Genomic DNA, 16,894 nt, shown 5'->3' with positions numbered 1-16,894 from the left:
ATGTGTGAACAGTTTTGTGAAATTCCCTCTTACTAATGCGGTGTCTGAGCGAAATTGAAGCATTTTCACTCAATGTGACAGTGTTTTCCAAACCTTTCTTTATTCTTCCTCCCCCTCTCCATCCCTCCCTCCCTCTCTCTCTCTCATTTCAGATGACTATCAGGCCGACGTTTTTGCTAAATCAAAGACGCTGTGAAGAAGGTATCCAACCTTTTTTTTTTTTTTTTTTTTTTTTTTTTGGTTTCTCCGGCCAAATAGGGATAGATATCGCCCTTGTCGGAAATGGATAAGGGGGCGGGATCGCAAGCAGGCTCGCTCGTTTCTCTGTCGTTGAACATTCTCTCCACTTCAGCAAGTATTAAGTAAACACGTGTCTTCTCCCGGTCCTATCTGCTATCACTTCACCGTCCAGGCATACAGTGCTACCACGTATCTCTGACGTATGAAGTACATCCTGTTCTAGCATAATGTCTTTTCACTGCATATATCTCCCCCATTCGTTTCCCTCCATTCCCCCGTCTTCTCAAGCCTGTGTCCCTAACTTTCTCTTTTTTAAAAGGAAGATATAGCGTGGGTATACATGTCGTTTATCGTGTTTTTAAAAATTATGTATAAGATTATGTACATATATGTATGTATGTATATATGTATGTATGTATAGATAGATAGATAGATAGATAGTCAGATGAATAGATGTGGAGAGTTTCATCGCAAAATAGGCTACGCATCATTTTTAGATATTTTAATGCAAGCCCATCATTAAAGAGCAGAGTATGAACTTTCCAGTGATGCCTCACTTGTTAAGTAACAAGGAGTGTTCCGTAATTATGACTTTAAATACCATATTTCATTAGTATTTTCTCCTTTTTTTAGCTTTAATCGCAAATATCTCAAATCAATTTTGATAAGAATGGAGTTGACTTGCTTCTGGAAGCAAAACTACATTACTCTAAATAATCCATAGTGCGATATAGATCGTTCCTGCCCGAAACGTACGCGGTGCCTCATTGTGGATAGCATAATATAGTGAAAGAAATCAGATTTGAGGTGGACTGTCCTCTCTTCGTTTCCCTTCTAATCGACCGTTTGTCCTGTCATGGCCTGCATCAGGATCAGGGGCCACATATATAAAAAATATATCTGTAAAGATATACAACGTTACATCCATACATTTTTGTGCCTATAGCCTCCAGTGCCATAATAAATTACTTAAGTTGGTTTGCCACCATATTGTGTTCACAAAAATTGCATAACTCACAATCCGAAAATACGCCTAACTTTACAATGTAAGATCAAAAGAATGAATTACACTCTTCAAAAACTCACCCACGGCTAATTGATGTAGGCCTATCTCTCATCCATCTCCCCTATTCCCCTTGTATAAAATATTCATAGAATTATTTGCTAAAAGCTGTAGGTGTCCGTCGCCTTGACCCTTTCAACAGTTAAGATTCCTTATCAGCAGCAGTATAGTCAACCTTTAAGAAAATAAAAACACACTTTTTGACACGTACTCACACGCTCGTACACGCACGCACTTTTTCCCCCATCACCCCTTCTCTCCTCTGGGCTCATCTCTCCCTCTCTCTCTGCTTTTTTTGCTCTCTCGCTCTCTCTATTTCATTTTTCATTCACATCGTCCCTTTTGCCCTTCACCTTAATTGCGCTGTCCTCTTCCACTTCAATTTGTCTTTTAAGCAATTCCCCGACTGGACAAATAATGACTCTTTGCAAAGGCAAGAGCACATTAGTGATCGGAGACGGTCGAGTGGCAGTATAAAAAAAGAAAAACGCGCTATGTTTGCACAGTTCAAAAACGAATTCGCCCAGCTCTTTTCACTGTCGTCTGCTCCTCTCATTCTAAGCGGCTGGCAGCGGCTCGCTAAGGCGGAGATGTAAATTATTTTTAGCTATAGCACGTTGACGCGGGGATATACTGGCACTAAAATTCAATTCATTTATCTTTCTCTTCTAATACAGCGCGGAATGTGCCTTCTGAGTTTATGGATATCATAGTGATTGCTTCACTGGATATGAGAGATCCAGAGTTATTTATCAAATAGAATAAAAGAGGACAATACTCACTATAGAAGCAAGGCAAGACAAAATAATACATCAGATGAACTGGGAACCCATCACTTTAGGCTTGTGCTTCAAAGAAGTACGAGATATTTCCATCACATGGTTTAATAAAGCAGGGCCAATGAACGGAGAAAGACTATTTAAACACCTGACGCAAAGCAGCCCGTGTCAATTCCGATAAACCAAGACGTAATGGACTACAACCTTATGTTAGAATATGATTACATCCATCCACCGCCCCAACCGATTAGCTGACACCTAGTTAAGACTGAAAACTTAAACAGCAGAAACGTCCAAAATTCTTTACCTGAAAAGAAAACTCAATAATGGGTTCCAGAATGGCAACTTGAAGGTGTTTAAAATATAACAACTCTGCATTTGCTCTCGATCGCCTTCGATCTCATAAAATTATCCCATCTGCATCTGCATCCGACGATGTAATAGCTTATAATTCACCACTTTGCAAGTAAGTTGCGAAAGCTTTGTTTAAGCATCTGTCATTATGTATCACTTTGTATGATAATCAATACTTGGTGTCTTTTATTTTTTTTGCACGCAATTGCGTGTTTGTGTGTGTGGTTGGTTTTGTCTGATTATTATCATCATTGTTCACCTCATCTTCCTGTTCACAGTGCATTCATTAATTGTAGAGTTTCTTCATAATCATGCAAATTCTATTTTTGTCAATACATTTCGTCTCGTGGAGCACTCTATCTTTATATCTTACTATATGCAATGTGAATAAGGGTCCTTCATGTGCACGTTGAAAGCGCACTAAACAACTTTACATAAAAGAAGCGATAAGCATCTATTAAGCCGAGTATTACTGCTTAAAATTTCTTGCGCTCTTCCTGTCAATCACTGGAGGAGATAAGGAATAGTGAGGTAAGCGTTCCCGCTCCAAAAATACACGCAGTGAATTACAGTACACTCCGCGTAATCGGGTATCGCTTAATCGGGTGCTCCATTTAATTGGGTAGTAATGTCAAAAACAATTCCAATGCACATTAAAATCATCTGATAATCGTGTTGCTTCTCCGCATACACGGGTAAACGATTTTCTTCTTATCTAATTTCTACCCACATTTTATCGCAGATATAACACTTCAGAAATCATGAATGTCAAATCTTACACGGCTAATCCATTCTCTGCTTAATTTGCAGAGAAGACCGATCATTTGGGGAGTGATTAAACATGAAAACACAAGTACCAGTACCGACTTGCCACATCACACGTATACGAACATTGTATATAGCTGGCACTCACAGCTGCATAGACAGACAGGAGTTGAACACACAGTTTGGGCTCCTCCCTTGCTCCGCAACAACATTCAAAATACGAGAAGTTTGCAACGAAAATCAGGCCATGCATCAGCTCCATAATTTTGCTTTTCCCCAGGCACTTCTCGAAAAGCAACCCGACGCTCTGCGTGACTAGTGCACGCAAAGAGACGTGTTCATTTCGGAAAGCCCCTGCGTGTTAGCGAGGAGTCTATAGTCAAATGACAAAGTTTTCTGAAGACATATTTGTCCATAAAAAGAGTGTAAATTATTGCTCGTGACTGAGCAAGTGTAAGGTATGTATAATGTGCCGTGCAAGCACGCGTGTTACCGTAATACGCATACAGTGTAGGTGTTTGGTGCAGTGTACAATGCATGTACATACACATTGTGTGTGTCAATAATTGTGAACGAGACGTGTTCTTCTGTTAATCGGCTACTCCGCTTAATCGGGTAAGAAACGCTCTGCCCGAGCCTACCCGATTATGCGGAGAGTACTGTATTATCAATGCGCAACGAATTACACTCTGTATCCTTCATTTACGATGAAAATGTTATGCAATATCTAGAGTTTCATTCATCGGTAAGTATTCTTTTTTTTTTTTTCGTTTCTTTTTATTTTACTGGAGAGCTCATTTTACACAGACCATACTGACCCAAGAAAATACAGGCTAGCCATCGGGTTTATTCTTGAAAGTTTAAAGAACCAAAGAAGATGAATAGAGGTAAGCTTTACGTTAAGCTTAATTCCCGTTTGACCTGTACTTCATTTTCAGCCTACAACACCGCATGTCCAACTTGTACCTTTGTCTAAATCATGTACGTGTGTGCTCCATGTCTGCTATACAGTCTTTTACACTACTAGTATTATGGAGAGCTATCTCCTACTGATGGTAAACTATCGAAGTTATGAACAAAATTCATAAGCTCCATCATATTTAGAGGTTGATTTAGGGCCAAAACGTCAGTACCTATAATGTATACTGTATATCATAGGGATGCACGGAAAATGCATAGAATCATCTCTTTGTTTTAATCATATCTGGCTCTACTTCATATTATCCGCAACATAGTGACTGCATAGCTCCTTTTTCGGACTTTAGATTTCAAACGATTACTTGAACAATATTTTTCTTTTCACGAGCCCTTTCTTCATTTAATTTCTTTTTTCAGAAGATGGACACATTAAAATAGATTATTACGCCTGGAGTGAGGGGATATTTTGTTTTTGTTTTTGTTTTTGTTTTTGTTTTTTGCCGGGGGGGGGGGGGAGGTATAAGGAAGAGGGACAAATGCTATCAGCTGATGTAAATTAGAAATGTGCAGCGTGGAGGTAAAGTTCCCGTAGATGTCGAGCGTGGAAGCAGCTTTCTCTATTTGATAAGGTAATTGAAGCTGTATAACTTATCTTCCCCTTTCTGGAACATGTGCGTGCTGCGTTCCTGGGTCCATATCAACTTTCTGATTACCATCACAATAAAGTGCGCGTGTCGAGTGAAAAAGGAGGCAGTGAAAGTCCAATCCTTGTTGCAAGCAAACACGACCGATGTGTACACAATTCACCGATTTGAAAGCTTGATGTGTTAAAGGAACTGTCGCCCACGCGGTCCGGTGCTCTCCATGCAAGTTTGGGTGTCGGCTTTTCATGAGCGCGGCCTATCCGTGACGGTTAAATCTTTCACGTGAAATTGCGTGTTTAGAAACTGAATAACTTTAATGTTTGAATCATTTACTCGTCATACCTTTACGAGATCTGATATTTTTTATGTTTTTTTTTTTACTAATGGGAATGAACAGCTGCACATACTCTAATACATAGTTATATTACATAACTGAATTTCAGGGAGGAGTCGGCAGTCTTCATACATTTGATTGTTAGCCAAAATCAGAGGCCGATGAAGATTGGGGGGAAAAGGGGGGGGGGGGGGCTGTGGGTCAATGGAACTTTCGAGAAACAAGATTGGACTACTTTTTTTATGATCGTACGGTTGTGTTTGTGTTTTGTGTCCTTCGTAATGGAATATTTTATATTACCGGGGTTAACGTGTCATAAGACTTAAAAGTTCTTTTGTTGATCCCCATTCATGTGTCTTTGTATTTTTGTGTATTTTATGATGAATGAAAATAAGCTGAACTGAACTAAACTGAGAAGCAATATTTGGGTGTTGTCATTTGTTCCGATTTTGTTTTTCCATCTTGAGAATGGCAGTCGGCCATCGAGGACATTTTTGTGTAATGATGAAATTTAACACAAGCAACCACATTAAAATTTCATGAATTTTTACTTTCACATAGTACACTGTATATTCATGAGTACTGCATAGCACAGGTACACTGTGGAACTCACAACCCAGGACTTCGTCTCTGGAGAAAACCACGTTAAACCGATTCAACAATTCCGTAGTGCAAGGGATGTTAAAGTGTGCTACCCATATACACAACGGCATTGAATAGCGTTTTTACCGGTTTTTTTTTTTCTTTTTCGATGTGAAGTGGTATGTGAGGCCAAAGCCAACCAATATCTTGAAAAACGAAGTACTGGTTTGTACGTAGTTGACTCCTGCGATTGACACACTAGTGAATAGACAACGCACACACACATCCAAACACACAGCAGCACAATGATACAAAGCCGCAAGAAAACCACAAATGAAATTCTCTATTGTAGTTGTGGTGATATCTGCATTTAAAAAAAGGAGAAACTATCCAAGTCGAGCCTCTTTTCGGAAATTACAATTCCATTAATTATAGTCTTATACGAAACATGATCTCAGGCACTTTCAACTATGGATTTTCGAAATTTCGATCCTCCAAGAAGTATAGTTTACGCTTTAAATGCTTGACAACAGTTAACCTTGCGGTTCTATCACCGCGTGGTTGTTTTTCCTAACAAACAACAAACGCTGCATTCATTTTTTTACCAGCGTATTACAAAAAACAAAGATAAAGATAAAACGGACGGGCGATCATTTGACACTATAATAAACCCGCGGTGTGAAAGAGAAAGATAATGACACCGATAATTCCTGAACAAGTGTAATAAGGATGGCGTTCCATAAACCCCATTTATGAAATTGATGCGGCAATACGGCATGCCTAATGAACCATTATATCATAAGGTGATTAGATAAATTGGGGCTTGCTACATCTAATTAATCTCTTGCATTATCCGTGTAGTGCGATAGGTTCCCTTCAATGACGTGCTTTGAATGCGTGGTTGGAGGGACAGTAAAGGATAGAAGCAAGACCACCAACATTCATTTGAAGTTGCCTCCACTAATCAATTTGGCGTTTTTATTTCACTTTTTTTACGCCGTTACCCCCAAAAATGCTTTGAGTGCGTGTTGTCCAAGTTAGCAATTAAGCAATTGCAGAGTCCTTTCATCATTCAGTCTGTAAATCAATTGATCTTTTCCCGCCTTTACTCTTCATTGTTTCCCACTTCTAGTGCTCTCCTTTTTTTTTTCTTTTTTTTTGGTCCAACAGTCTTTGTCCTCTCTCTCCAGTCATCATCACTTTGCAGTCCGTTTTATTTTGCCTTCGTTTTAAGTTTTTAGTTTCATTTCCCCTTTCAGACAGATCTACTTCTTCGTTTCCATTTTCAACCCTTCGTCTGCATTTCTGCAGCTACTCTACTAGTCTTTAGGTAAAGGCCCGGTGGGTTAATTTTCCACACTGCGAGTCTGTTTCCACACTCAGAGTCAAGTGAGGCAGGGATGACAGTGCGAGAGAAATTTGCATCACGAGGCCTGAAAGTAGGCTACGACCTATGTACCGCCCTTTTTGTGATTGCAAAACGCTTTCATGATCAATAGACAACATAGACAGAATAAAGTGTGGGGTTATTTTGCAGTAGCTCTTTCGCCCTTCTGCTCGGTTACTTCTCCCTATCAGGAAGATTGCTATAGGTCTTTCAATGTCTTAACGATTGCTCCATTCCAAACGTGATAAATTTTCTCTCTACTTATGTTTAACGCTTTAAGTCCCACGGGTTACCTGTCTACATGCCATGTTAACAAGATACCGGCTTGTGGAAATGGGAGGGTTAAAGGATTTTGCGTGCAAGCACTTGTGAGGTTTGCTATGAGCTATTTTCCCGATCTGCTGATCAAAAGGAATCTCAGTTCTCACTGTTGGTAGTCGTGAAGTCTATTGTCCGTGCGGGGCCTGAGGCAGTTCCGCAACATCACTTTTGATTACCGAGCACCAAAAGGGAAAGCCGGCGAATTTCGGGAAGAGCTGCCGACATCGTCTGGTTGTCTATCGGTTGGAGGTCGGGCCTAGTTTCCCCCCTCGAAACCGTTCATTCTCATTCCTTAAGTCAAGGCCGCAGACAGTGGCGAATCTCCCCGGCTCGTCCCGGTCTGAATATATAAACATGTCTATTGATAAGCCTCTTTCAATATTTCCTCTTTTCGTATGATTCATGCTCAACGCATTCCAAAAGGAAGTGATATAGGAATTGTTGCAATAAAAAGTGCACTAACGAAAACCGTGGACTACACTGATTTTGATGTCGATTTATTTGCAGCGTTTTTCTTCATTTAAGAAAATGACACAAGATAAAACGCATAATTTCTGTCCCCATTCAACGAAATCACATTAGATTCATACAGAGGCAAGGAATATTATGATGTCAAACCGGTTCTACTCTGCAGAGTACACTTCCAGAAATGAAGTTCAGATTTTCTACAGGCTATAGTCGTTGGTAGGAAAAAACAAAACGAGAACTCCTCGAGTGTCTCAGGTTGGACAAACAAGTTTATCAAACACTCCCTCGAGAAAAAGATATCTGTACATCCGCAACATCACTGAGATATATAGAAGCAACATCAATTACAATAGTGAGATAGATTGACAATCAAAGAACGCATTCACGCAGTCAGTTTTTTTATAGTTTTTATGCCTCCGCCACGAAGTGGTGCCGGAGGCATTATGTTTTCGGGTTGTCCGTCCGTCCGTCCTTCCGTCCGTCCGTCCGTCCGTAATGAATTTTGTGGACAAGGTAACTATCAAAACCTGTTGAGGTATCCTAATGAAACTTGGCATGTATGTGTATTAGGGGGTGAAGTTGTGCCTATCAACTTTTGGGTGCACATGCTCAAGGTCAGAGGTCAAAAGGTCAAGGTCAAATACATAAAATTTCACTATTTCCACCATATCTATTGAATGCCTGAAGATATTTTCTTGAAACTTAGTGTATACATGTATTACCCAATTAAAATTCTCTGGTGAAAGTTTGAGTCATGAGGTCAAAGGTCAAAGGTCAAAAGGTGAGGGTCAAATACATAAAATTTCACTATTTCCACCATATCTATTGAATGCCAGAAGATATTTTCTCGAAACTTAGTGTATACATGTACTACCCAATTAAGATTCTCTGGTGAAAGTTTGGGTCATGAGGTCAAAGGTCAAAGGTCAAAAGGTCAGGGTCAAATACATAAAATTTCACTATTTCCACCATATCCATTGAATGCCAGAAGATATTTTCTTGAAACTTAGTGTATACATGTATTACCCAATTAAGATTCTCTGGTGAAAGTTTGGGTCATGAGGTCAAAGGTCAAAGGTCAAAAGGTCAAGTAAAAATATTAAAACTTCTTTTTTTCTCCGTACCTTGGAAAATTGTTCAAGGTATCTTATGAAATATAGTGTATACATGTACTGACTGGAAGTGATTATCTAGAGAATGTAGGGTTCATGGGGTCAAAGGTCAGGGGTCAAAGGTCAAGTGCAACACTTTTTGCACTTTTTTACTATTTCCCTCATATTCATGCAATGCCAGCAGGGTTATTTTTTTTTTACACTTGGTGTATGCATGTGTAACCTAATAGAAATTCTCTGGAAAGTTTTTTTTTTCTTCTTTTTTTGCCCAAAAGGTCAAAGATCAAGTGAAAGTGCTGAACTAACTTTTTCCTCCATATCTCGGAAGTGGTTCAAGTTATCTTGAGACTTAGTACATATTATGCATGTTCTACCTGAAAGTGATTATCTTATGAATTTTAGGGTCAAGGGCCAGATGAAAATGGTAACAATTTACTATTCAATTCAGAAATTGCACTTTTTCTCCACACCTGTACCGTGAAAATTACTCAATGCCTAAATGTATGAATAGGTCAAAGTCAAGTTAAAGTCCTTAAATCCCTAGATACATGCTCTCCTATTCATCCAATTAAACCTACGTCAAGGAAGGTGAACATTCAACACATTTGTGACAAACTTGTCATTTCAATATTTTGCCAATTTTGTGAAAATGTAATCACACATTGTCCACATGTACTATCTAGACCTATTGGGAAAATCATGCATTATGGCGGAGGCATACCAGTCGCCATAGCGACATTTCTAGTTCCTACTGGCTTTCGATCAGTAGTGCCCAAACTATGCAAACATGCTAAATAAGAATCCAGCCTGTTGATCAAGAGAGACGTTGTGCGCCACAATGCATCCACGAATTCCTCCCCTTTGTTACCATGGTGACATCAAGATGCTACGTTTCTTACCCATCGGAAGCAATATCAACAGTAGTTTCCTTTATCCCAGAAGAACTGCGCCTATACGGTAACAGGGTTAGTAGGAAGAATCATCTTTTTTGTTATGTAGTATAGTGAAATGTTTGAATGTTTCATGACCCTTCACCTGCCCAGTCAGGATCCACTTGAAACTTGAGTTAGTTATAGTTAGTTTCATTTTCATCTGAGAAGATGGCTGGATAGCCAATATTCAGCTGCACTAGCTAGTCTTCCAAGGGGTCCAGCAAGTTGGATGTAAAGCGGGACCTTTTCACCTGGATAACCACTCTGCTTTTGCGATGAATAAATGAAGCCGGATCTTTTAAAGGAGATCTCCGGATGATTTTCAGATTTTTACATTTGAACAACTATGAATTAGTTGTACTAAGGACAGAGTTTCAGAATTTATGATAGTTGGGATGAAGAATAAAAATATTTTCAAAATTTAGAACAAAATGCAATGAACAAGGATGATGACATGGCAGAGTCACCATAAGAATGCATGAGTTGGGGCTCCAGGAAGCAGAACAAAAGAAGAAGGCATGCATAGATAATACACAGGTGAACTCACAAGCAAGCAGTATTGTAATGGAATTACATTCGTACACTGTTACATTTCTGAAATATGTGAGCCTCCTATGTCGTCATCCTTGTTCAGTGTAATTTGTTTAACGTTTTTCAAAGTATTGTTTCTCTACTCAAGAACCACAATAAATTCCACAAATCTAAACATGAAGTTGTCGATTTATGTACTACATGATGTGAAATTATGAAAATCGTCTGGAATGCCCCTTTAAGTGTATGAGTTGTGATTCTGTCACACACGGGACCTCCATTTTATGTCCTATCCTAAGAACAGAGTGTTTTGCCTCTTACTATAGAGAGGACGGTATGATGACACACAACATTGCTCAGTGGGACCCGGGTATCGAACCGGGGTCCTTCAGATCGTGAGGCAGACGTTCTACCGACTGAGTTAACTCACGGTTACAAGATGTAACACCACATCCTTTATTTCCACGAACAGACCCCCAGAATGTCTCGGAAATCTCTTCGAAATATACCTTTCGCAGGGACTAAACGACTGATGTCTTTTCCTATCAAGAAAGTGCGCGATCACGAAGGGTTTCTATAAATTGTCTCGCTGTTTTACATTGATCACGTAGTCATTTCACCTAATGCCTTTCGCAATCCGAAATCCAAGTGTCGATTTACTAGCGTTAAAGGAGAGTGGAAATCCGAAATCTTATATCGCGACATACAAGGATAGACAACATATATACAATCGCCACAGGAAATAAGAATCCTAGGCCATTGAAGATCGATGTATTGGTATGTGAACAGGGGCTTTCTCCCCCTACATAGTTATAGAGCTGACTGATCTCGCGTACTTCAAGGAGAAAAGACAAATAAAAGTTAACCACAGTCATACACTGCCAATCGGATATCCATCAAATCCGAGACTCCCGTGCATCAAATTGGGGCTGATGGGATGGAACGAGCGAAATTGAAGGTGGACGTGAACTTTCCTCACGCGAAGAAAGAATATATATCGTAAAAAGAGACAAGCGAAGGGAGAAACGGAGGAATGACGGAAGGGTTGAGAGAAACAGGACGATGAGAAGACAAGTTTTTAATGTACCCTCAGGGAAGATTTTAAAACGTGCGAGATTGACGCAGGCTATATACCTCAAGGATATAAACTAATGTCTGTTTAAATTTAGAGTCTAACAACATATCGGCAATGGGCATCAGTTACAATTTCTGCTTGGTTTGTATTACCGGCATTCATTTTCATTTTGTCACGTTTGTTGAGAAGGCTAAAACCAGTTCGCCCTGAACGATGATGCGAGGGAAAACGTTCCCCCCGTTCTTAAAGGGATCGTACAGTTTGGGTTGATACCTAATTTCAGGTTTCAATTTTTTTTGTTGGTAAGATAATGAGAAACCTCGTACGACATATGAAAGAGCATGTACTAGTAATTCTAAGAGGAATTCAACGTTTATTTGATGAAAATTGGTTTTGAAATGGCTGAGATATCCAAAAAAAAGGGCGATTCTAATAAAGTGTGGGACCCACACTTTATTACGATCGCTTTGTTTTACTTTGTTTTGAATGTTTCAGTCATTCCAAACCCGATTTTTATCAAATAAACTTTGAGTTCCTCTTAAAATGGTATGCACTGTACTATATCATAAGTGCTTTCTTGGTATCTCGCAAAAAGTTAAAAGCCCAATTCTCATCTCCACCAATACTGTACCATCACTTTAAACCCCGCGATTGACTGGGGACAGGGGAAAAGCCCAAATGCATTTGTGCAATGAAGTACACAACATGCGCTTGCGCGACTTGCAGTGAAATTGTAGGGGGTGTTCCTTGTTCAACTTCTTCCAAGCGTGCTTTTCAGACGCTACTGAACCGGCTACAACAGTCTGCAGTTTATCGATTTATGCCAATGCATGTTCACTGTGTTTCCTCTTTCAGCTACTGTACCGTTTCTGAAGAAAATATAAGAACAACAACAGCAAGAGCCAGTTACGGACGGTGTGAAAAAGGATAATACAGATACCTACCCCTCCCCCTTGCCAAGATCATGGTTACTATACTTGGTGCTGTGCAAACGAGCGGCGTAAAATCAGCAGAATGCAACAAGTCGCTGAGTCGTGTTTGCTTGTGTTTTTTTTCCGACTGTGCAGAAAAACGATTATAGAAATCATGTCGTAAAATGCACTTTTTCAAAGCGTTATAGAATTGTGTTTGCTGTTTGGATCTTTCGCATAATGTAGGCCTAATTGAAGATAAATTAGCATTATTATGAAATCTACAGAAACCACAGACGCAGACCCTTCGCATAATGGAGGCAATTTCGTGTCACATAATATGCAAGGATCAAATGGACACAGAAAACGAACAGTGATGAGAATTCACCAACTATTCAATAAATCATTTGTCTGTTTGTCTGTCTCTCTATACAAATAAACAAATAAATAAACAAATGTATACATATATGTATATATATATATATATATATATATATATATATATATATATATCCTTTCTGAGAGATCAACTCATATCGCCCATAAAAAAGCAGCGAAAATATGGTCGTATGAATGACTTCAATGGTTACAAATCAACTCTAACAATAATATGAAAGCGCGGTTGGGGAAATGTGTGTGTGCGTTTGTGTCTGTGTGGGTGCCTGTGTGTGGATTTTGTATTAATACGTCACGTTGATAAAATCCACGTTAATCGATGGACATTTATATACTTACCAGCAGGTGAACTGTCGTCGATAAATGGAGGGACAGTGTATTACACATCATCTGCCGAATAATGTATCATTTGCAGACGGGCAAACATGACGCAAACACTCATAATTGAAGCAGAATAAAGAGCTCTGTTCGGATGTAATGGATCATGCGAATGCCTTGAGCTATGATAATCACGGTAGAATTCATTTCAATTGACGGTTAAATCGAAATCCTTCAAAACATCCACATAAAACATAACACATCAGGTGTCCAGCTTCTACGAATATTTTCTTTTTGTTTCTTTTTTTAGAATAATTGGAAAACGCGCGGTCGCAAATAAAACAACTGAAATGAAAACAATAATTACAGTACACAAAATGACGATGATATTGACCAAGGTGATTTTTTTAATACAATTTGGCAGCTTGTTAAATGCCATTGACAAGAAGAAAACTGACAAGATGTAAAATAAGATTAAAAGGTGGCTTCTGTTCTTTTCAGCATCAAATGCATTGTCATCAATAAACGCGTTCCCTCTTTTGCGGAGTTGTTGTGGTAGAAGAAAAAAACTTTAATAATAACCATAATGCACCTTCCAAAAGCTGACATTGTCGTGCAACTTAAAATACACAAATTCGATGTTGTTACATGTCTTTTTGAAAGACTATGTATACTCGTAGGGATCCGAGAATGATCTTTATCATCATGTAACTGAGTTGCAAGATGTCAAATCTGACTTTTATGCCTGCATGGATGTATACAAGGGACAATGCTGTGGATAGGTCTCATAAAAAACAACAACAACCCAGTTTACAATCATCTCATGAGTAGACCCCCCCCCCCCCCCGAGCGTTGAACAGTAGAAGGATGATAACGCAGCAATCCAACAATGCTAGTCAGTCAGATAATTAAGACCTTGCTTTGTAAGTGCACTTCTTCGAATATTACTCAGGTACTGATTGATATCGATATGCAAAAAAACAAAAAAAAAACAAAAAAAAAACACCTCTAAGTGATAAGGTCATACATGCCCTTTAGATTTATGTCATTTTTTTTTTTTAGATTTCTTCGTTTCCGTTCCGCCTGTCTCCTTTTTTTTTTTTTTTTTTCTTTTTCGCTCGCTGCTATCATTCAATCGATTATATTTTGAGCCTGGATTGGTTTGACCCACGTGGAGCTTTAGACCGGGCAGGCCGATGGGCACAGGTGCTTTGGCCGTTCCCATTACGGGGATTCATGTCATCTTGAGGCTGCAAGGCTTTTAGTACCATCAGGGAGGGGTGCCCCCCGGCGGGGAGGTGCATTAAGAACTGTCCGCCCTCTCTTAAGGAGCGGGGTGGGGTATGGGCGTTGTCATGAATTGATTTAGATGTTGGTTCGGCTGACTGACGTAGGAGCAGCACAACACAGCGTGAGCGAAGCTTAGTGGGTACCTCCATTTTTCGCAGTTTGCGTATTGTTACTTCATTTTCATCACTTCAGTTTTCATGACCATGTACACGTACAAGGTTTCACAATTAATGTATACTATTCTCAGATTGTTTAATTTTGCTTATTAAACCTTATTCTCTATTACCAAAAATGCAGAAGAAAGTGAAGTGTCTATGTTCTTGTCGAAAATGAAATTAAGAATTTGAAATGAAATGATTTGAAATGAATTGAATTGAAGATCCTCTTATACATAGCTATTATTCTTTGGCCTTATTTCCACGATACGAGACCAGTCGTTTAAAAGGTTTTAAGCGACTATTCGGCAGCAAGATTGACGTGACATATAGACGTTAAAGGGACTGTACAGTACTGGTTGAGGTGAGGATTCAGCTTGTAACGTTTTGCGAGATAATTAGAAACCACTCAATGAAACGTTAAAGAGCATACCATTCTAAGGGGAATCAAAAGTTTATTTGATGAAAATCGGTCTTTGACTGAGATATCTAAAAACAAGGTAAAGCAAAAAGATCCTCATAAAAATCCTGGCCTGTCAATTTTATTACGATCGTTTTTTGTTTGTTTGTTTTTTATATTAGTCCATTTCAAGGCCAATTTTCATCAAATAAACGTTGAATCCTTCTTGAAATAACATTCTCTTTCATATTTCACGAGAGGTTTCTCATTATCTCACCAAAAAATTAATGTTATAAACCTGAATTCTCACCTCAACCAGTATACTGTACAGTCCCTTTCAGGTACGATTCTCGGATGGAGGTGATGATGATGATGATGATACAACAACGTGAATATAATAACAATATAAAAACTTACGGAGCATGTCGCGCAATGTGCAGCCATTAGATATTCTCAAGCTCACAGTGTTTAATCGCAGAGCGGTAAGTTTATTCTTTTTCCCCTGGCAAGGTAAGAAAAGTCATCCCTCTTGTACACAGAGCGTATTTTCTTTCAACGAATACGTATATAATGTGAACACACACACACACACATTCATACATTTTGGCCACTGTATACTGAATAATTTACTATACATGATGGCTTCACAGAGTATCGAAACGGTAAGTCACTGTACAGTCCTTTGTTAAAGCTTGCTTTGGAACTAGGTGCGCCCTTACAATCTCGGGCCAGGTGAGGTTGTTTAGAACCAGTTTCCATAGCAATGAATGGCTACATGACATCACTCTTTGGTACTCCATATGGCGATCAGTATATAAAGTGCCATGTAACGATAGAGGTAATATGTGACAAGGATTAGCTTTTAATCCTTTCATCCGAGAAAACCCGACACCAACAAACGAGGTCAGGTGAAAGATTTCTCCAGGATCGTTTTCATAGCATACATTAGAAAAAGAAATAGAACTCTCCTTTGTATACTGTTTTTGTGTGAATAATCTACCGGTACTGGAAAAAAAAAAATCATAAACGTATTGATAGTAAGCTTTGCATATTTCGCTTCCCTTTTGAATGGCTGTACGCAGCCGATACTGATTGTTTGCAAAACCTTTGAAATTCGTCGAATAGATTATTTTCTGTTGACTGATTCAAGGACGCAAAGCATCAAGGACAAACGAGATGGTACACGCACGCACAAACAGACAAACAAACGCGTAGGACACTCTCATTTCTCGATGTCCACCACGTCCCCCGAGTACAGCTTACGTGAGCAGGTGCGCGTGTGCGGAGTAAGAGAAAGACAGAATGCTATCGTAATTACATTCGTTGTCATGAAATACGATCACCAATATCTCTCTATTGCACGATCTATTCAATCATTGTAGTTTTCTCTTTTTACAGCTGCAGTCATAGTAAACCAGAGTATGCTGAGTACATGTAAAGATCAGAACAAAAATAACGCTGAAATACATGCAAATACTTTTAAATGCAATTATTACGTTGTCATTCTAACCCACCAAGACAATTCATCTCAAAAGATTTTTACCCACCATTGCTTGAATCCATAATCCATGAAAAGATGGCAAATAGGACAGCCAACGAACGGCAAATTAACTCCATGATCCTTCCTTTCTTCCTGCAAGATCAACTGGTAAGTCAGTAAGGAGTATTCCTCGTAGAAGAGTGCTTCGATTGATTAAAAATGTCACAGGTCCGAATCCAGTCCAAAATGAAGAGTACTATGATCAGATTAATCTCGATTCACTTTGATGACGGTATCCCGACTCACATTATTTCTCTCAAGGTAGCGACGCTTCATTTTACAGAAACAGAGAGGATTTCCTACATTTTTAAAGAAATTACGTCGAATAAAAGAGATTAGATTGTGCCAGACTCACTTTAAGAATGCATGCTCGTACTTT

At 39.1% G+C, this 16,894-nt stretch overlaps 1 protein-coding gene across 1 annotated transcript in view; it reads right to left on the bottom strand.

Moving 5' to 3' along the window:
- Positions 1–16,581, bottom strand: part of LOC139741261 (uncharacterized) — a 92,092-nt gene extending 75,511 nt beyond the window's left edge. The window contains exon 1 of the mRNA XM_071651857.1: positions 16,523–16,581. Within this exon, the coding sequence (XP_071507958.1) occupies positions 16,523–16,538 (16 nt within the window). The 5' untranslated portion in view covers positions 16,539–16,581. The remainder of the gene's footprint in view (positions 1–16,522) is intronic.
- Between the last annotated feature and the right edge of the window lie 313 nt (positions 16,582–16,894).

The sequence above is a fragment of the Diadema antillarum genome, unplaced genomic scaffold (assembly GCF_040938485.1).
Source record: "Diadema antillarum isolate AM-2024a unplaced genomic scaffold, OU_Dant_1.0 seq00000912_RagTag, whole genome shotgun sequence".
Taxonomy (NCBI): Eukaryota; Metazoa; Echinodermata; class Echinoidea; order Diadematoida; family Diadematidae; genus Diadema; species Diadema antillarum.
Note: the sequence above shows the minus strand (reverse complement) of the source record. Positions and strands in the feature narration are given on the sequence as shown.